The sequence below is a fragment of the Strix aluco genome, chromosome 1 (assembly GCF_031877795.1).
Source record: "Strix aluco isolate bStrAlu1 chromosome 1, bStrAlu1.hap1, whole genome shotgun sequence".
NCBI classification, from domain to species: Eukaryota; Metazoa; Chordata; class Aves; order Strigiformes; family Strigidae; genus Strix; species Strix aluco.
Window position 1 is genome coordinate 9,320,302 of NC_133931.1, and position 22,674 is coordinate 9,342,975.

At 41.4% G+C, this 22,674-nt stretch overlaps 1 protein-coding gene across 7 annotated transcripts in view; it reads right to left on the reverse strand.

The window, feature by feature from the left end:
- EFR3A (EFR3 homolog A) overlaps positions 1–22,674 on the reverse strand; it is a 102,685-nt gene that overhangs the window by 34,965 nt on the left and 45,046 nt on the right. For 6 of the 7 annotated variants that reach the window (XM_074840069.1, XM_074840043.1, XM_074840250.1 and 3 more), the window contains 2 exons: positions 21,202–21,351; positions 14,632–14,769 (listed from right to left, as the gene is read on the reverse strand). In XM_074840069.1, the coding sequence (XP_074696170.1) occupies positions 14,632–14,769; positions 21,202–21,351 (288 nt within the window). The remainder of the gene's footprint in view (positions 1–14,631; positions 14,770–21,201; positions 21,352–22,674) is intronic. The other variant, XM_074839896.1, reaches the window with a different exon arrangement.

A 22,674-nucleotide genomic window follows, 5' to 3' on the forward strand; every position in this document is an offset into this window, starting at 1 on the left:
CTGACTGGATGCTTTAATTAACTTTGCCTAGAATCTGGAGGTCTCATTTAACTCACTGTCCAGCTGCTACCAAGCCCAGTGACCTAACTGAGTACACAGGTCTCCTTCAAGGTTGATTAAACTCACTGGCATAAAGCTACCCTCTCCCATGCCCTAAATTTATCTTGCAGTCTACCACAGAGCTTAAAAAAACCATACTGCCATTTTGACACATTACATACCTTTATTAGAAATCCCTGCAGGAAAGAATTCCAGGAATTTAAGGTGTTTGTCTGCCAAGATAACAGCATATTTGCATTACTAAATATTAAACTGGACTACGTGCTGGGGATAGCTGCCTTTCTTGTGCACATTCTAAACACGCAGGTATATCTAAAACTGCCTTGGGGTAGAAAGACAAACGAAATTACCTCTTTAAATCCTTCAAGGCTTAGCAGCTCATAATATATTTATTCATGCCATCTTTCTCCCTAATATCACTCCAGTACAGTCCATCAAGTACAAAATCATACTCTCCACTATATTCTCCTGATTGGAAGTGATCCTTTAATCTTTCAGGGTAGCATACATTCTCTGTTACCTTTGACAGTTCCTCTTTACCTGCCCCAAAGATCCATTCAGGCAGATTATGGTCAACTACATCTTATATCAAGGTTTTTTTTAAAAACCTTTCCCCTCAAAACAAGACATATAGTTTTCATTTTTCCAGAAAAGCAAAGTATTATCTGCTTCAGGTAGCTGAACTGATGGGAAGACAGCAGGGGGAAGATGACAGCCTAGGTTAGTGTTTTGTGCAACAGCTCAATGGGCAGCATACTTTGTATAATGGAATCTTCCTCCTAAGAAAAGGAGTATTAGATTACTGTAGGTGATATATTTTACACCTCATAATGCAGGCAGTGTATTCAATGTAGTTTTGTTTTTGTAGAAGATAGTAAATGGTATTTTCAACATGGTGCACTTAGTTTAGTTAAAATCAAGTCACATCTTGCCTATTTTTTATCCAATTACATTTCTTTTAATAAAGAATATCTAAATGAGATTGCAAAACATTTTATTGCTGGATTAACAAATGCCAAACTTGCCTTCCATTGAGTCTGCTGCATATATGTAGCAAATGAACACAATTAGGTTTCTCAAATTAAAAGGAACAGCAGAACCACTAGTGCAAACTACTACTTTATGGAGTGAGAGCCACTAACAGTCCCAGAATTCACTCACGTTGTCACACGTGCAAGCAATCCTTACAGTAAAAAATGATAAATTGATACTGATGATTAGAAAGCAAAACTGAGGCATGCATGGGAATATATAAAATAATCTTCTCAGGCATCATGTTTGCTGAAAGAATGTTAAACACCAGACTTTTGATATTCAAAACCCTTGCACAGATGATGTGATAACTCACAAGAATGGAAATACAGTGAAATGAATAGGGTGTAACTTGTTATACTTGGGAAGTTGCTTATGTTCACTAGATTTCTGTATCCCTCTGGATCTGCCTAATCTAGTCACCATCGCAAATTCATGCTAAGTAAGTCTAAATAGCTTGTGACTGTTGACACAAAATACAAAATTCTTTCATATCATAGTACTATAAAACTTTTGTCTGTCATTAAGCAGTTTGCCAGATTGATCTGACAGATTTCATTAAAAAATAAGAATCTGAGTTTCTAGCTACTACATGTAGACACTTATAACCATGGAGATTTCTTGCCAAAGGCAAGAATTAAGGTCAATCCAAATCCAAACCAGGAGACCGACTTCAGGTTTCAACTATCTTCGTTACATTTAAATCCCTCAACTGTTGAATGTACTCAGCTTACGTGAAGCACATTCACTCAGTTTTGTAAAGAAGTGACAGCATGTTGACTGGTATTCCAATGCCACATAAAGCAAGCCTTCAAGTGGGGAACTGACCCTGCATCTTCAGTGTTAGCACTGCCATAAGTGGCCTTATCTTTATTTCCAGAGCTTTTTTAAAAGCTGGGAAATTATTGAAAACTGTTAGGAAAAAGTGATTTCTAATCAAGTATACATAAACTAAGGCAGGTTTTTCATACACTCATAGATAGAATGGTTTGGGTTGGAAGGAACCTTAAAGTCATCTAGTTCCAACCTCCCTGCCATGGGCAGGTACACCTTCCACTAGACCAGGTTGTTCAAAGCCCCGTCCAACCTGGCCTTGAACACTACCAGGGAGGGGGCATCCACAACCCCTCTGGGCAACCTCTTCCAGTGTCTCACCACCCTCACAGTGAAGAACTTCCTTATCTCTAATCCAAATCTACCATTTTTCAGTTTAAAACCATTACCCCTTGTCTTATCACTACACTCTCTGATATAGAGTCCTCCCCGTCTTTCCTGTACACCCCCTTTAAAAACTGGAAGGAAAAATAAGATAAATCAAATTTAAATTTTCAATCAGACGAAGTGCAAAGGACACGCTATCTCAAACTTCCATTCTACCAGTTCTGCTCAGTCACAAAGTGAAGCTGATTAGATAGAGCACTCCCTTTTTGTTTAGGAAAAGAAGCTTGGAAATTGCATTTTCTGCATCTCTTGTTCTTCAAAAATACTAAACGTTTACAGCAGTTACTTATAAAAAGATAAATTTATTTGGCAATTCTTCCTCAAAATGGAACACAAAATTGGTGACCACAAAGACTCTTTATTCATCAAAGAGATAATATATTCTGGGTCATTATCTACTGATTTCAGCACACAAATGCAGCATACGGCATATAGAGGTGCACAAAGACTCAAGTCGTTCCTTAGGATCATAGCAAGTAAGAAATTAAGCTAGAAATAACACCCTGAATAACACCCAGCTTTGGATCTGCCACAGGAAATGCCAGTGTGACACCTTCTGAATTCCCAAACCATGCACTAACTCTAATCTAGGGAATCAGGAATAATATGAGGGAAACTTCCATGATGCTGAAATGATTCAGAAGACTGAAGTAACTGCACATGCTGATAAAGTTTTAAGATAAGCCCATAAAAGGAACTTTAAAATGGTAAGAAAGCAGCTGCAATATAGTTCCAAATAGTTCATTCAGACTGTTTAGTACCTAAATGTTCACTCTAGTGGCAGGTATTTTGGAGGAATGCAAATCTTAAATGTAGGAAAGGATGAAAATATTTTAGTAAAACACTCAATTTTGCAAGTTAAATTCCTATCAGATTGGTATAACAGGTACACATGGAAAGTAAGATAATAGCACAGTTATTTGCATTTAATGCTTCTGGGTGAAAAACAAGGGGCTACAAAAGTTTTCTACTCTCAATATCTACCCTATCTTCTTTTTGCATTTCTGTTCTTATCAGTAGTAACTTGAAAATGGCTTTCAGTACCTCAGTTGAAAGTCTTTCAGTATATGAATGGAGTACTTAGTCTCTGTGGGAAGAACTAGGCCATCTAAGACTAGATATTCCTGTAACAGGTAGGTATTTTGAAAATCTACAACAAGGAGCAAGCAGGTCTCCTCATCACCAGGAAAAGTCAGGGTTTGAAAGCAGTATCACCAAGTCTAGAGCTTCTTGCAAAGATTTCTCCTGAGAACATGTCTACTTTGTAGACACTAGCAGAGGTGAAAGAAGCAGATTTAAGGTCTAAATGCTTGCAGCTTTTTTCACACCACATTTTTTAAGCAAGCAAGTGGGGCAATGCAGAGAACTGAAAAACACTGGACCTGATAGTCAATACATCAGCTATAATTTGTACTGTGTGCATTTGTGCGTTACGTGCATACTGTGTGCATCTATACCAATGCACACAGTATGAGCAACAAACAGGGGGAGCTTGAAGCCATGATGCAGCACAAGAACTATGACATAGTAGCTATAACAGAAACGTGGTGGGATGCCTCACACGACTGGAGTGCTGCAATCGATGGCTACAAGCTCTTCAGGAGGGATAGACAGGGAAGGAGAGGTGGTGGAGTGGCCCTGTATGTAAGAGAATGCTATGACAGCTCAGAAATCAAGTATAATGATAACGGGGTTGAGTGTTTGGATTAGGTTAAGGGCCAATAAAGCAGATCTTGCTGTGGGAGTCTGCTATAGATCCCCAACCAAAGCAGTGAGGTGGATGAAGCTTTCTATAAACAGTTGGGAGAAATCTCACAGTCACTTGCCATTTTTCTTGTGGGGGACTTTAACCTCCCGGGTATCTGCTGGGATCACAGCACAGCAGAGAGGGAAAAATCCAGGAGGTTCCTGGAATGTGTGGAGGATAACTTCCTTGTGGAGCAGTTTGCTAACAACTGGCTACGTGAGAAAGGGCACAGCACCGAGGAACTGCTGACAACGGCGACGTGATGGGAGAATACCGAAAAGTATCAAAGAAGAACAAAGAACAGAAGCAGGACTATGTATAAGGCCTTGCAGAAATCATAAGGGGAGAGATTGGTATTTAACCTTAGCAACCAATGTATCTAACCTTAGCAACCTATAAGGAGCTCGCTTTTTGCAATATGTATGAACTAATTATTGTGGATATAAAAGAAGTGTGAGTACTAATAAAGTTGAGCCTTTGTGCATTAAATGATGGCTGGGCTCCCTCTGCGTCCTTTCAACAAATGGTGACCCCGACGTGATCCGTGCCAAAGGACGTATAAGGCACCACGAAGGATAAAGACCAGAGAAAGTGGTTCAGGTCCTTAAGCAGCGAGGACGGCGAAAGGCGACTGAAATAAGAGAAAAGGCCCGCGCCCAGGGTGTCATAAGAGGTGAACCCTGCTGATACGTGCTGCTGAGACCTGGAAAGGCTGCAACGGAAAAATTCAGGTATGGACAGGCAAGCAGCATATGATTTATTTGCATCCTGGCTGACACAACGCCGGGTTGAGGGAATAGATGTAAAAAAGGATCTTCAGGGGCTTTTAGCTTATGGGGTAGAGCAAGGTTGTTTTATTAATCCACATACAGTTCATGAGTTATCGGAATGGCGAAAATTTGGAGATAAGTTATGGGAATTAACATTGAACGATGATAAGACAGCAAAAAAGTTGGGAAAGTTATGGAGGATGGTTCATAATGAATTGCTAAGGTATCAGGCGGAAAAAAGAGCTGCACAGAGCGCAGTTGCGGCAAAAGAGAAAAACACCAGATATGGGGAGGAGGAAACTAGGTGGCCATTACCGCCTACGTTTTGTGAGCTTGTTTTACCACCTTTACGTTCCGAAGAGACGGGACAGGAAAGCTCAGAACGAGTTCTCCCTACCGCTCCCCCCGCCCCCGCCCTGAGTAGCCCTGACGCGTCCAGCCACACTGTGACGCCGGAAAGCGAGAATTCTACTCCTGGCTCAGAAGATGGGCTGGGGATAGAGATCGCTAAAGAAAGGTGTTGGGCTTGGAATGCATTGGCACGAGAGGGGTTAGAAAAAGGGGATGAGGCGATGACTCAGATGGCAACAGCAATGGCTTTTCCAGTTCAGTTTCAGCCGAACCCAGCTGGTGGAATAAATGCTACTGTTACGGCATTAGATTGGAAGCTTTTGTCACAATTGCGCTCTACAGTGAGTTCTTATGGTGTTACTGGTGAACCGGTTCGTCAAATGTTAGATTATCTCTGGAGCACTCAACTTCTTTTGCCTGCAGATTGTCGGGGTATAGCAAAGTTAATTTTCTCTCCTAGTCAGTGGTTGTTGTTTAATGCGCATTGGCAAGCGAGAGTATTAGAATCGGTAGCGATACAGCGGCAAGCAGGAGATCCATTACAAGGGATTACAATGGATGAATTAATGGGGTTAGGACCTTATGCTAGAGTAGAAGCTCAAGCACTGCTCGGTCCGGATAAAGTGAGAGAGGCAATGAGGTTAGTGAGAGAAGCCATAGAGCAAGTGAAAGAACCAGGCGGAGTTCCAATGTATATGGGAATTAAGCAAGGGAGAGAAGAAACTTTGGGCAGTTTTGTAGATAAGTTGGTAAATGCAATTGAAAGAGCAAGAGTACCTATCCATATGCAGGGTGCTCTCTTAAAACAATGTATTTTGCAAAATGGCAATCCTGCTACAAAGAGTTTATTGAATACATTAAGGGCAAATTGGACTGTAGAGGAGGCACTTGAAAAGGCGTCATCGATACCCACTGGACCTCAGGCTTTTCTTGTAGAGGCAATAAAGAAATTAGGGGAAGGAATGAAAGAACAGGCTCAGGCTACTCAAAGTCAGGTTATGGCAGCCCTTGCGCCTCTCCAGACTTCAGCAGCAGCAGCAGTTAAAGTGCAAACACCTCAAAAGGGGCAGCTGCGGTGTTACCGATGCGGAGCTCCAGGGCATGTACGAAAGAGTTGTACAGCCAGAAATGTATGGTGTCAAACTTGCCGATCCAACTCCCATAATGAGGGGGTTTGCCGCAGACGGTCGGGAAACTCCACACGGAGCGCGTTCGCCGGCCGCCGCGCAATGACGAAAATTGCAGCCGCAGCGCAGTCCTTCAACCCGCCACCCGGGGAAGTCTCGGGTTGGACCTGGCAGCAGCAGTAGATGTTATCCTGTTAACAAATAATCCTCAAACAATATCTACGAATGTACGAGGACCTATCATTATTAATGGGAGAGCCATGGGAGCTTTATTATTAGGAAGATCATCAGCATCACAATGTGGACTATTTGTTTTACCGGGAGTTATTGATGCAGATTATGAAGGTGAAATCTATATTATGGCATATACACTGAATCCACCAGTAAAGATTGCACAGGGACAACGGATTGCACAGCTGGTGCCCTTGCCACAAGTGACTCAAACAATACGACCAGTGACTGAAAAGAGTCGCGGAAACAAAGGCTTCGGATCTACAGGAGGCCTGACCCTGCTAACACTGAATCTGAGTACGAGACCCAGAAAGACTGTTCACCTGTCATTTCAAGGTAACGCAATAACTGTGGAAGGGTTGTTAGACACAGGCGCAGATTCCAGCGTACTGTCGCCTTCTTCTTGGCCACAAGGCTGGCCGTTACAAGAGCATACCACCACCATTACTGGCGTGGGTGGTTTAACTTTAGCTAATCGAATTAACAATTAACAATTAACAATTGAAGGACAAACAGTCACAGCGGTGCTTGCTGTAGTGCAATTACCTCCAGGGGTAAACTGTTTAATTGGAAGAGATGTGTTAGCACAAATGGGAATAGTTTTGACAAACGATCATCATTTATTCTAATGGCCATTGCTTGGACTTTCCCGATCCCTATAACTTGGACATCTGACGATCCAATATGGGTAAAGCAATGGCCACTAAAAAGGGAAAGTCTTGAGCAAGCACACCTGCTAGTACAAGAACAATATCAGCAAGGACATTTAAGATTATCTACTAGTCCTTGGAATACTCCGATATTTGTCATAAAAAAGAAATCAGGCAAATATCGACTTTTGCATGACCTTAGGGAAGTAAACAAACAAATGGAACCAATGGGGGCTTTACAACCAGGTATGCCGAATCCAGCTATGTTACCTTATGAATGGCCTATATTGATTGTGGACTTAAAAGATTGTTTCTTTACGATTCCGCTTCATGAAAAGGACATGCGCCGATTTGCTTTCACTTTACCAACAATAAATAGAGAAGGGCCAGATCAACGGTTTGAATGGACAGTTTTACCACAAGGAATGAGAAATAGTCCAACTTTATGTCAGATTTTTGTAGATGCAGCCTTACAGCCATTACGTCAAAAATGGACTAATGTTATAATTTATCACTATATGGATGATATATTATTTGCACAGAAAGAACCATTTACAGAAACACAGATAAAAGAAATCGTAAACACCCTTGCAAAGCAAAGATTGGTAATTGCACCAGAAAAGATACAAAAAACAGCTCCATGGAAGTATTTGGGATTGTCTTTGATGAAACAAATAGTAACACCACAAAAATTGACAATTAATCCTGAAATCTCAACACTGCACGATGCTCAGAAGCTATTAGGAGATTTACAATGGCTAAAACCTATAGTGGGCATCCCAAACGAACTTTTACAACAATTACGACCACTGTTAAAAGGAAATGACCCTGCACAGGTGGTGTCTTTATCAGCAGACCAGAAACGAGTGCTACAACAGATTATGGACCGTATTACTTCTGGACAAGTGCGTCGGAGAGATGCTGAGCTCCCCCTGGACATACTTGTGTGGATGGGTTCACAGCATTTGCTCGGAGCTATTACGCAGTCTAAAAAGAAAACGGGGGAGACATGGGTGCTAGAATGGATCACGCCAGCATTACAACAGTCAAAATCTTTACTTCAAAAAATTGAGGCACTAGCAAATTTAGTAAAGAAAGGTCGTGTGCGAGTTATTCAAATAAGTGGAAGAGAACCTCAATTCATATACTGTCCAATGCAGAAGGAAACCATGCAATGGTACCTGGCAAATAGCACAGCATTGCAGGAAGCCATGTTAAATGGGCCAATGATGTTGTCAACTGATCAATTATCTATGGAACCTTTGAGATGGTTAGGACAATTACATTGGATTGAACAGCCAAAAAGACAACAGGCGCCGATTCCGAATGCCATCACAGTTTATACAGATGCAGGAAAGAAATCTCAGACAGCAGCTATAACGTGGCAAGAAGATAATACATGGAAACACGAGATATTAAAAGCCACAGCACAAGACACACTACAAACTTTGGAACTGTTGGCAGTAGTTTGGGCGATGGTTAAGTTTAATGAACCATTGAATATTGTAACTGATTCTATGTATGTAGCAGGAATAGTAGCAAGGATCGAAGATGCAGAAATCAGGGAAGTACAAAATAAGCGTCTCTATGAGTTGTTCTTACAATTACAGAGGGCCATAAAAATAAGGGAACAACCGTATGCTGTAATCCATGTTAGGAGTCATAAATGGGATATAGGACTTGGGGAAGGTAATGCTCGAGCGGACAAGTTGGTATCCACTGTTGTACATGTTCCCATGCCGAAAGACAAATTGGCAAAAGAAGCACATGACATATTCCACCAGAATGCAAAAGGGCTAAAAACACAGTTTGGCATCACAATGGCGGAGGCCACGGCCATAGTAAAAACATGCCCTGTTTGTAGTTTTCACAATAAAGGGGTTGGTATTGGAATAGGAGTCAATCCTAGAGGGATGAAATCTAATGAAGTATGGCAAATGGATGTGACTCACATACAAAGCTTTGGTAGACTTAAATATGTACATGTTACTATAGATACTTATAGCAAATATATATGGGCCTCTGCACAGAGTGGGGAAAAGGCCATACAGGTAATCAGACACTTAACATGTTGTTTTGCAATAATGGGAGTCCCGAATACTATAAAGACAGACAATGGACCAGCATATGTCGGAAGTCGAATGCAGAGATTTTTAAACAAGTGGGGAGTGAAGCATGTAACAGGGATACCGCATTCTCCCACAGGACAGGCCATAGTTGAGAGAGCAAATGGTACCTTGAAACGTTATGTAACAAAATATCAGGAAATACAGGATGTACAAGAAAGATTAGCAAAAACATTATTTGTAATGAATCACTTGTGTATATTTGGAGACGCAGAACAACCACCAGCTATGTTACATTATGAAAAGGCAAAAGTAAGTGAGGGAAGGAAAGAGATATGGGTAAATTATAAGGATCCAAAAGATGGATTGTGGAAAGGACCAGCTAAAGTAGTAATATGGGAAAGGGGATATCTTTGTGTTTCTACACCAACAGGCACTGTATGGGTTCCAGCGAGATGGGCGAAACCTGCCGCACCTCCCAATGACGCCAGAGGAGAGACAAGCTCATCGACAGCGACTGAAGATTCAGCCGGTTTTGACCCAACTTGAGGGTCTACTCGGACACTCACTTTACTGGGCAACATTGTCAGATGTATGGAGAATTATTGAGTGGTTAAATGGGAATGTAATAAGAAGTGGGCAAAATTGTTTAAACTGCAACAATCCAGATCATCAAGCGTGGGTAAAGGTGTTTTGCGGAGGATGTGAAAAAAGATATTGGATACACCAATCACAGCTATATTTTGGGTTAATATGTATTAACTGTCGTAACACATGGATTCATGACAACCCACAAAGGGCATTAGCTGAGTTTTCTGGACAACCGATTCAGGAATGTTTTGATTTATGGGAAAATCGAGAGTCATTATCCCTTGCAGCGGCCGTTTGGTGGCTGCAACATCATAAACAACGGTTAGAACAGGAATCAAAATCTGCATGCTTACAGACTGAGTGTTTCATACATAGTGCTATTCCTACATGGATACAGATTGCTCCCCGTAGGTGGGGACAGATGCAAAGGCGATACTTAGCAATAAAGGATAGAAGCACAAAGAACAATTGATTAACCAAGGGTAGGAATTTGCTTGTGTCTCTACAGATGCCGGCCCTCGCTGGGTTCCTGCTCGGTGTGTTCGGCCTGTGCTGGAACCTGCATCAGGCTGAAGGATGGGTAGTTCCACAACCCAAGCAGAATGTCTGGGTAACTTTGGCAAATATGACACATCAAGAAACCTTGTGCCTTTCTACTGCGAACCCGGAAAATCCATTCTCCACCTGTTTGGTGGGAGTGCCAGTAGACACATGGCCAATCCCACAAACCCTTCAGATTTTCTCTCTTTGCAACTCTCCAAAAAATTGTACAGATAATTGGGATGGTGTATATAGTCACCTTCCACAGGTTACGCAAGAACCCCAAGAACTAGAGTTGCTAGGCTCTGTTATAATGGATGCTTGTGTGTTTTTTAATTACTCCTATAACACCACACGGAGAGGGCAAAATGTGAATGCAACTAATGCTGCTTATCATAATTCAACTGCTTGGTGCAATTATACTTCGACTAACATCTCACGATCTTTTGCTGTTCCTCTTGCATTACCTCCTGGTGTGTTTCTAATCTGTGGAGATCGTGCCTGGGGAGGCGTCCCATCTAAACTGAATGGAGGCCCGTGTAGCCTCGGACGTCTCACGTTATTAACACCAAATGTGTCAATGATTCTGAATATGACTCGAAAACATAAGCGAGTCCCAAGGACCGTTCATCGGTTTGAAAGTTCTTGTCGAGATAACGTTGAATTCTGGAATCCAGGCCAGATCATAACGGCCTCCATATTAGCACCAGGAGTTGGTGTTGCAAATGCCTTAACGACTTTGAATAAGTTGGGATGTTGGCTTAGCAAACAGACTAACGCTACTTCTTTAGCTTTAAGTGGTCTTTTAACTGATGTTGATAGTGTTAGACATGCTACTTTACAGAACAGAGCTGCAATTGATTTTTTGCTTTTAGCACAAGGCCATGGATGTGAGGAATTTGAAGGAATGTGTTGCATGAATTTGTCTGACCACTCAGAATCTATTTTCAAAAGCATACAACAGCTAAAGGATGGTGTCAAACATTTAACAGAAGAGGACGGATTAGATTGGTTAACAAGGATGTTTAAAGGTTGGGGACTTTCTGGATGGTTAATATCTCTGATCAAGTCTATAGGGGTCATGATCTTGGTAATTGTGACTGTGCTTTTGATGTTGCCATGTATTGTCAGTCTTCTGCAAAGGGCCCTGCAGAAGACTGCCTCTGCAACATTTTTAGCACAAGTGCAAAAAGAAAACGGGGGAGATGTGGAGCAGTTTGCTAACAACTGGCTACGTGAGAAAGGGCACAGCACCGAGGAACTGCTGACAACGGCGACGTGATGGGAGAATACCGAAAAGTATCAAAGAAGAACAAAGAACAGAAGCAGGACTATGTATAAGGCCTTGCAGAAATCATAAGGGGAGAGATTGGTATTTAACCTTAGCAACCAATGTATCTAACCTTAGCAACCTATAAGGAGCTCGCTTTTTGCAATATGTATGAACTAATTATTGTGGATATAAAAGAAGTGTGAGTACTAATAAAGTTGAGCCTTTGTGCATTAAATGATGGCTGGGCTCCCTCTGCGTTCTTTCAACACTTCCTCACACAGCTGGTGAGTGAGCCGACCAGGGAAGGCGCCCTCCTGGACCTGCTTCTTGTGAACAGGGAAGAGCTTGTGGGGGAGGTAAAGGTTGGAGGCCGTCTAGGGTGCAGTGATTGTGAGATGATTGAGTTTTTGATCCTTGGAGAAACAAAGAGAGGGGTTAGTAAAACTGCCACCTTAGACTTCCAGAGGGCTAACTTTGACCTCTTCAAAAGAATGATTAACAAAATCCCTTGGGAGGCTGCCTTGAAGGATATGGGAGTCCAGGAAGGCTGGACATAATTCGAGAGAAGTCTTAAAGGCACAGGAGCAGGATGTTCCCACGTGCCGAAAAACAAGCAGGCGGGGAAGGAGACTGGCCTGGCTAAACAGGGACCTTTGGCTGGGTCTCAAGAACGAAAGGAGAATCCACCGCCTTTGGAAGAGGGGCCAGGTCTCTCATGAAGGCTACAAAGACGTAGTGAAGTTATGCAGGGAGAACATTAGGAGAGCCAAAGCGCAGCTAGAGCTCAACTTGGCTGCAGCTGTTAAGGAGAATAAAAAATGTTTCTATAAATTCGTTAACAGCAAAAGGAGGATTAGGGAAAATCTCCCTCCTTTATTGGATGCAGAGAGAAACATGGTAACTAAGGAAGAGGGAAAGGCTGAGGTGCTCAACGCCTACTTTGCCTCAGTCTTTAGCAGTGGAACTGGCTGTTCCCTGGACACCCAGCCTCGTGAGCTGGGAGATGGGGAGAGGAAGCAGACTGACGTCAGCACAGTTGAAGAGGAGGTGGTCAGAGACCTGCTACACCACTTGGATGCACACAAGTCTGTGGGACCAGGTGGATTACACCCAAGGGTGCTGAAAGAGTTGGCAGATGTGCTCGCCAAGCTGCTTCCATGATTTACCTGAAATCATGGCTAACTGGGGAGGTCCCATTGGACTGGAGGGTGGCAAATGTGACACCCATCTACAAGAAAGGCAGAAAGGAGGATCCAGGAAACTATAGACCTGTCAGTCTGACCTTGGTGCCAGGGAAGGTCATGGAGCAGGTCATCTTGAGTGCCATTAAAAGTCATATAATGGACAACCAGGGGATCAGGCCTAGTCAGCATGGGTTTATGAAAGGCAGTTCCTGCTTGACAAACCTGATCTCCTTCCATGACAGGGCAACCTGCTTATTGGATGAGGGAAAAGCTGTGGATGTTGTCTACCTTGACTTTAGTAAGGCCTTTGACACCGTTTCCCACAGCATTCTCCTGGCAAAACTGGCTGCTCGTGGCTTGGATGGGCACACGCTTTGCTGGGTAAAAAACTGGCTGGATGGCCAGGCCCAAAGAGTGGTGGTGAACGGAGTTAAATCCAGTTAGTGGCCAGTCACGAGTGGTGTCCCCCAGGGCTCGGTTTTGGGGTCTCTCCTGTTTAACATCTTTATTGATGATCTAGACAAGGGGATCGAGTGCACCCTCAGTAAGTTGCAGATGACACCAAGTTGGGTGGGAGTGTTGATCTGCTCGAGGGTAGGGAGGCTCTGCAGAGAGACCTGGACAGGCTGGAGCGATGGGCTGAGGCCAACTGTATGAGGTTCAATAAGGCCAAATGCCGGGTGCTGCCCTTCAGCCACAACAACCCCCAGCAGCACTACAGGCTTGGAGAGGAGTGGCTGGAGAGCTGCCAGTCAGAGAGGGACCTGGGGGTGTTGATTGACAGCCAGCTGAACATGAGCCAGCAGTGTGCCCAGAAGGCCAATGGCATCCTGGCTTGCATCAGAAATAGCGTGGCCAGCAGGGACAGGGAAGGGATCTTACCCCTGTACTTGGCACTGGTGAGGCCGCACCTCGATGACTGTGTTCAGTTTTGGGCCCCTCACTACAAAAAGGACATTGAATGACTCGAGCGCATCCAGAGAAGGGCAACGAAGCTGGTGAAGGGTCTGGAGCACATGTCGTACGAGGAGCGGCTGAGGGAACTGGGGGTGTTTAGTCTGGAGAAGAGGAGGCTGAGGGGAAACCTCATCGCCCTCTACAACTACCTGAAAGGAGGTTGCAGAGAGCTGGGGATGAGTCTCTTTAACCAAGTAATAAGCGCTAGGACAAGAAGGAATGGCCTCAAGTTGTGCCAGGGAAGGTTTAGACTAGATATTAGGAAGTAGTTCTTTACAGAACGGGTTGTTAGGCGTTGGAATGGGCTGCCCAGGGAGGTGGTGAAGTCCCCATCCCTGGAGGTGTTTAAGAGTAGAGTCGACATAGCGCTGAGGGATATGGTGTAGTTGGGAACTGTCAATGTTAGGTTAACGGTTGGACTGGATGATCTTCAAGGTCTTTTCCAACCTTGACGATTCTGTGATTCTGTGATAACTGCCATTCACTACCAAATGAGCTGTAAAGATATTCCTCACAGAATATCAAAGCAGGTCTTGGAAGAAAACTGCAAGAAAGTAGAAATCTTAACTTTATGAATTAATCTGGGCACAGTATTCCTTTGTTGCTACTTGTATTTTACTTGGCTTGTCTCTTCACTGATTGCAAGAGTCATCTATGGGATGTGAACATCGATAGGCAACACAAAGAGGTGAAATTAAAAGAGGGAGAATTTTTTGAAGAAACATGACTAGAATCCTTTGGGTTGAAAAGGAGGAAGGAATTTAATGCAACATAATTAGAGGAGGAAATAAAAAAAAAACTCTTAAGACCTTTGATGAATTTTCAACTTACGCAAAAACTGGTCTGACAGCATTATTCATATTTCCATAAGTTGCTCGTCCTAGTAGTTCCCTGAAACAATTTTCGGCCAGCAGAGCAGGATTTTCCTCTTTCTCTCCTCCTGTAGGAGAGGATGGAGGGCCTATTCTGCTGAAATAAAGACAAAAAAACATTGATTTTACTACTGATTAATATTCACCTTTCTTATTGTACCCACTGTTGTTCTACAACATTCATGAGTCACACTCTTGATCTAGGCAAGAACTGTATCTCCAATATGCATCAAACCAGAATTCTGAAAAAAACATTTAATTCTCCTATAGCAGAACCATAGATCATCATGTGTTCACCCAGTACTGACCACTGTATTACGAAATATGTATATGGCAAAACCAATACTGATTTAACTTGTTACCCACTGCATTTTGACAAACTATCACCCATTACTAACAATGAATGAAGGCTATGAAACCGTGCAAAAAGTTAGGCAGAATCTTAGTCATTTTGTTCAGACTAATGATCTCATTCACCTGCCCACTACTGAATCCACACTGTGTGGGTGGGTGTTAAATAAAATGGCACTACTTCTGCAGAAACAGATGGCTTGTGAGTTGGAAGAAAGTCTGGTTGAACTAATTAGAACATTATCACCCACATAGTTACCTCTAGCTAGATAGTGAACATGTTAGTCGCCTTCTAACGGTCTCCCAACATTATTATGGAGAGGACTGCACGAGGTGTCCATGCCCAGGCGCTGGCAGGGGGCTGCAGGGCGGCCTCTGTGGGGAGAGGCCGGGGCTGCCTCGTGCCGGACACAGCCGGTCCCAGCTGGTCCCAGCTGGCTCCAACGGCCCCAGCGCAGGACACAGCTGAGCCCCTCAGCCAAGCTGGGGGCGCCCGAGGGAAACCAGGTTTCAGCAAGGGCCAAAGGCGGCCCAGGCAGAGGAGGAGGAAGCCAAGGAGGGAGCAGCAGCAGAGGGACCCCGAGGCCAGAGGAGGAGGAGGGCAGGAGGTGCTGCAGGCCCGGAGCAGGGATCCCCTGCAGCCCTGGAGAGACCCCGCGGGAGCAGAGACCCACCCTGCAGCCCGGGGAGGGCCCCACGCCGCAGCGGGGGGATATTTCCTGCAGGAGCTGCGGCCGTGGAGAGCCCAGGCAGGAGCAGGTTGTCCCTGAAGGACTGCAGCCCAGGGAAGGGCCCGGCTGGAGCAGGGAGACGGGGCAGGAGGGAGGAGCGGCCCAGAGGGCTGCGAGGGACCCACCGCAACCCCCAGCCCCAACCCCTGCGCCCCTCAGGGGAGAGGAGTCGGGAGTGAAGGGGTGAAGGTGGGACTGGGGAAAAGTTGGAGAAGGGGGAAGGTATTTTAGTTTTTGTCTTTCTTTCTCACTATCCAAATCTATTTTGATTGTCAATAAAATAAATCATGTCCAAGTCAGGTCTGTTTTCCTGTGACAGTAACTGGTGAGTGATCTCCCTTGTCTTTACCTCAGCCCATGAGCTGTTTCATCCCATTTTCCTTCCTGTCCGGTTGAAGGGCAGGGGTAGAGTGAAAGAACGGCTGGATTGTACTTTGGCTTTTAGCCAGAGCTAACCCACCACAAGGATTGAAAAGTTAAGCCTAATATCTGTCTGCATCAGCGCACAAAAACCTCTAGTTTTTAACCTTATTAAAATATAATACACTGTCAAGTTGTTTTTCGCATTTTAGTGTTGTGTGATACTGTTGGGCAACTAGACTCCCATATTTATCACATAGTATGTTACTACTAACTTGGAGGCGGGGGAAAAACCCAACACCTTTCACATTTGGAAACATTTTTAAGACATAGATATTGATGTTATTTTCCCCATACTATATTTATAAAGGTGGCACTTGTTGAAGGAGGATTCTTCTTTCCCTAAAAGCATTACTCTGAAAAAGAAACATAGCACTTGATTCCTTCAGTCAGAAAATAGTAATGAAAAAATACACTGTCAAACTTTGCATCAGATAAATGCACCATGAAGAGTGCTTTAACATGTAAGTTTTACTGAGAAATTAGTCCTTTAAAAAGATTACAGTTATCTGAATCACAGAAATGAACTACCTATTGTAAAGAACAATAAAATATGACACGATGGGAGGGAGGAGAAAAAAAGCAATGGGCAGGGCAAGAACTTCTAACTACCAGAGCTACTATTTCTTAAGGTGCTAAAATACTCCAATGAATGACTTAAACTAAAATAAAAATTATTGGAAATTAAAAAGGAATTAAAATCAGCATTTAAATATCAACTTCTTGCATATGGAAGTTTCCACTTAAGAGTTAATAAATCTTGCAGTGCAAAGCACAGATTTCATGTTTCATACTAATGACAGCAGCAATGACCAAACTTTTGTAAAGTTCAAATCCTGTATTTTTCAATTATTTCTTTTCTCTCTGTGACTGGGAATTAGGCTATTTAAAATCAACATGGTATTAAAAAGAGGAAGAGCACCAAAGTAAAGACTGAATCCAGACACAAGAGAAGCAGAACTACAGAAACTCCATACTACTAAGGACAAACTGAAACCTACTGAGGCCTGAAGTGTACTACTGAGTTTTGAAGGGAATAGCCTGTCCTCACCTTGGAATAACTAAGATCAGTAGCTACACTGTAAACAGTGAAAAGCAGAGCCTTTCCAGAAGAGTTTCCAGTTTCCTACTTCTCATTTTTGATGCAGGCCTTGGCAATGTTTTTTGATTCATTTTTTGGGTCATGTGGTTTTGTTTTTGTGTTTTTTTTTTTTTTTTTTCCTTTGCCCAAAGTCACCTCCTTTTCAGTACACAGACAGCTGAATTACTAGAGCAAATTAAAGGCATTTAAAATGTATTTCTGAATTTAAGTGCTTCCCACATTGTACCATTAAGCTGTTAGTAATATTTCATTCAAATTGAGCAGCTGAGAGGTGGGAGATTGAAGAAGAACAAAAGAAAAAGGTTCTCCCTAAGGTACTTATATTACTTGTCAAGAAGTACTTTACCTACAGGTGGCAAGCATTCTTTTGCACAAAACAAATGATAGAAACTTGAGTGAGGATTCATTCACCTACATGAACATTATGTATCTATGCATTAGAAGATTTATTTTAGACTGAAGAAATCAATACACCAAAACCTTAAAGACATTTTCAGTTCTGCAGTGAAGTTTGTGCATTAAATGTTTAGAAGTGTTCACTAAGAGCATCAGCTTTGATTAATGTTCACTCTTCAGCATCATAAAAACATAGCTTTAGAGCATTATAAAAAGTTAAATACTGAAATGCCACTAGTCAAATAAACACATTAACATCATAGTTGTAATATCTTCTGATAGCAAAAGATCTCACAGTGTTTCAAGACTGCTGCAATCTAAAAGTTGCAATCTAAAAATCCTGTTCGTCTAGTAACATCACTGTTTCAGAAGTTACCATAACATTGCTAGCTTGTCAGATTTTAATAATAAACAAGCCCCAGGCACTCTGTTATATAAGTAAGGACAGTTTTACAAATGCACAATGATTAGAATTTTAAAAGGCATGACAATTTGTATGTAATCCACCACAAGTACCACTAAACTTCAGCTTTATCCAACTGCTGTGCCCCTCAAGCTTCCTTTTTTTTTCCCCTATACTGCCTAGACTCATATCTAGACAGGTGAGCATCCTTCTCAGCTCAGAGAAGGTACAAACAGCAATGCAGGACAGTCATTCCCACTGCTGTTTTGACACAGATTCCCTAAAATGCAGCAGCATTACCAGGGTGGGTGGGTGGGGAAAAGGAAAGGCTGCAGAACACACAGAGCTAGTCTATCTGGAAGAATTCTAGTTAAAATGCAGTAAAAATAAGTTGTCTTTTAAGTGTTTGTATATGCAATTCTGAAGAATGCGAGTTCTCAGCATTACCTGGGGTCTTATTTAAGAATAGGTTAAAGGAAGAAATTGCAATCCTGTCTTCCTAGTCTAAAACATACTGCATCAGAATATTCAAAATTATCTTCTGTTGTCTGTAGGAATCTAATTTTTATTTTGAACTTTTAACAGCACCTACATTAAGTATTTCTCGCTAAGTCTTCCTTACAATTATCAGATGAAAGACAATGAATATAAAACTACTCTTTTAACTTTTTAGTTTTGAAGGAAAGCTTTGTACAGCCTCTCCAAGTTTCTAAATCCAAATGAGCAACTCGTACACATTTTGTTTCACTGACTTGGTTTTTAAACCAAGATCAGAAAACCTCTGACAAATCCAACTGCAACACTTTAAAAAAATTACTACTACTCCTCTGTATTCAGACTTTCTGTACTACCACAAGTCCAGGGGAGTGAAACATGAAATGCATTTTGCAATGAAATGGGCAAGAACTATTCCCTTTAGCTGTTCTACCAGCTTTCTTGCAGGTAATCTCTATCAGAAAAGGTGGCAACAAGGAACTGGAAGCCGGGACGTTTTGAAGTACAGCAGTTTTCATAGCAAACATCTAATCACAGGCTTAAATTGGCTCAGAGCAACTCAGCATCTCAAGCGTGAGACTTCCTTAATACCACAAAACCAGGACTGGCCAAAAAATATGATGCGACATGTGAACTAAGACTTAACTACTACTTTTGAGCAGAGTAGCTACAGGAATGTTTGACTATGATTCATTCACCCTGAGAAAGAAATACGTTCTAATCTACCCCTAAACAAGAATTTATGTGAATATTATAAATATATTAGAATGAATTGAAGTCAAGTCTACAAGTACTAGCATGTCCTTCTGCCTTAAATAAGGCTGGAGAAACTCCAAAAAGTGTCTCATCTGACATGTACCCAGAAGAATCTTGAATTAAGACATTAAGGTTCCACAATTAAAATTACACTGATCTTTAAGGTAAGCTTTACCTATGTGTACTTCAGCTTTAACCAAAAATGGTTATTTTCTATGGACTTAAGTTAGGGGTATTTTCTGGAATTTCTGCTCTTCTCAAAATAATGCTTTGATTCCATCTGTCAGAACAATATGTTTCTTACTCCTACTCTTCAAGATGCCTCTGTTTGTGCTCCACAAATATGAAGTCACATATAAAACAAGATAAGAAATTCTCTGTAATATCATTTAAGGCCAGCAGATCAACAATTTATAAATATTGCTTTCAGCTTTTCTGTCATATGCACATCATACAAGGCCCCTACTTGCCACATGGAAAATCATTAGTCTTTTTTTGTGTTGAACGTGCATTATAGAAAAAGTTTCAAGCAGCTAGTTCAGATATTTAATTAACAGTTGTTTGTTGACAGATTTGTTTTTCTACCACCACTACTGCATTGCTCAACAAATCATAAAAATTAGTCCTGCAGATCTGCTTTAAGTGGTTGATCCAAATCCTATTTCAGTCAGTTTTTCCATCAGTACGTAGTTTAATTTTGCTATATAAAGGAAAGTGCACGCTTGAGGGCACTGTAAGGAGTAACGAAGTAAAGGGCCCACCTGCATCTAGAAGCCCTGTAAGAGCAAGCAAAGGCTAATTAGGCTCTCCCTGTTCAAATAGCAGTTTCAGAAACCTTTGTCTCTTTATTCAGATCACTCTTCAGATGTAAAACCCAAGTGGATATTTCTGTACATACCGTGTGGGCCCTCAGATATATGCAGTAAATAGATAAGGCATGGACAGATAAACAACTATTTAGTCATTTAGTCTGAAAATTTGCTTTAGAGAGGAGACAGATACTGCCAGAAATAAGAAAAATAAGGCTGAGGAATGGAAAAAAACCCACCACCAAAACCCAACAAACAAAAAAAGAAACCTGACAGATTTAGCAAGGCGAGCATCACGTTAAAGGATAAAAAGCATGTTGTCATAGGAAGGCTGCTGAGTTTTGAAGCAGCTAGGGTTGAACATGAAACAAAAAGCTGTGCAAACAAGCTTAAATGAAGTTTGCTTTATGGAAATTTTCCAGTGTTAGTAATACTTTATACACCTACATAGTGTTTAGCCACAAATACACACATAGACCAAAAAAAGTGAGTTTTCAATTGTAAGATGACTAGCATATCCTCAACATCAATCATCACAGAGAGCTTTTTTGAAGGCATACCTGGCAGGTAACATACCTAGGAATCACTGAAAGCAAAAAACCCACAAGATAAGGGTGTCTACATATAAATAAATTTTAAATCTTCACTTTAAGTACTGTTGCAAACAGAACAGACAATTGTTACTGATGGCTAAATAGGCATTAAAACTCTCAATTTTTAATAACTAGCAAAACCATTTGAGTTGCCTAAAAGCCCGTGCTTACTAATCTCTCTGACATTACAAAACACAGAGTTTACCATTTTTAAGAAGTCTAAACCCAGTAATAATTTCTGGAGCAATTTTTAGGCCAAAAGAATCTAGAACAAGTGGAACTAAGAAAAGACGTTAAGACAAGAAACATTAAGAGCAGTTAAGCAGAGCTCTGCTATCAGTTTCAAGGAGACTCAGCTAGTAAACATCAGTACTTATTTCCACTAAAAAGAAAAGAAAAGAAAAAGGTATCCATCATAAAAACTAAGCATAAAGATTGCTCAAAAAAATGCCAGTGACCAAGAATAAAAATACCTGTCAATGTCTTCTATTTTCTGCATATTAAACAGCAATGATGGTACTATCTTGTCCATGTGCTGAGGTTCCCAGATAGTTGCTCGAAGTTCATCATTAACTGTTTTTCGAACCACTCCCTGAATGCCCCTAATTCCAGCAATTCGGATCCTAAGGAAGGAAAAAAGTAATTACTGAAAAGGAAAAACACAGCACCTCACAGTATGGCTGATTACCTGTTAGGCAGTAGTAATCATGTAGTATTGGAAATTTGGCCAATTCATTAAAGTTGCCCATACTGCCTTTAAACACCTTTATAGCCCATAATGAAGCTGCCAAAACATCTGAACAGAAGATGATCTGTAAGGATAATGCTGACACCGATCAATGAATACTCAAACTGTGTATAACACCTCCAAAAGAAAGTCACATGGGTAAAAACCCAGCAACTCTAAACAATTTACTATTCATCCATTCAAACTGTGTGCAATCTCAACCTATTCCAGTGCTGAAGAAAAATATTGTGAAATTATCACAGCAAAGCTGAAGCAATAGCTGACAGAGCCACGTGATCATGTCCTTAAAAGTTGTAATTAAGGCTGTGGATTAATCATAACAAATCTTTAAAGATTTGTGCAAGATTCACAAGATGGAGAGCAAAGGATAATTCTACCAATTTAAGCCTGACGCACTAAAAGCGTTTGAACCAAAATGAGACCTGATCAACAACAAAACAATAAAAAGGAAAAAATAATATAAGTTCTAAAAAAGACTTAGTCTAGTTGTTAGCTATTTTGTTTTGTTGAACAAAAATAGTTTGCAGGAGAATCTGTTCAATGAAATGAATGGCAAAATATTATTTTTTGAAGTAAGCAAATTAGCCATTGTAACAAGTGGTAGGAATAGAATTTTACTTACTGAAAACAAGTAGATGAAAGGGTGATACAACAATCAGAGGAAATAAGCACAAGCTTTGCTAAAAGTTGCTATTATTTCTATTAAAATCCCTCCCTCATTTTTTAAAATCTTAATTTCAGTATGGACAACACATAACTAGTCTTTGTTCCATCAAACCTGATACATCAAAACATTTGCTAGATGAACTACAGAGCCAGCTGAACTCTATAATTAGTATTGTTTAGATTTCCATTTGTAAATACTTAAATCTGTAGTCCCCTGAGTTTCAGCTGTTTCTGAACAAAGCCATACGCATTCAATATGGATCCAATATCATTCTAGATCTTTCAAGACAGTTTTAATAGGGTTACATACAAAACAAGGAAGAGGAGGGATGCACAAACAGCTAGAAAAGCGCTTCCTATTGCTGTACTACAACTACAGTGCAGTATCCAATATTAAATTTTCAATATTAAGGATTTAAGATTGACATTTAAGACACAGAGCTTCTAAAATTCCATCACTGAAACTTTTTTTTTCTCTTTAAGTTCTTAAGGTAATCAAGTTTTGCTGATACTGTGGCTTTAGATACACTAA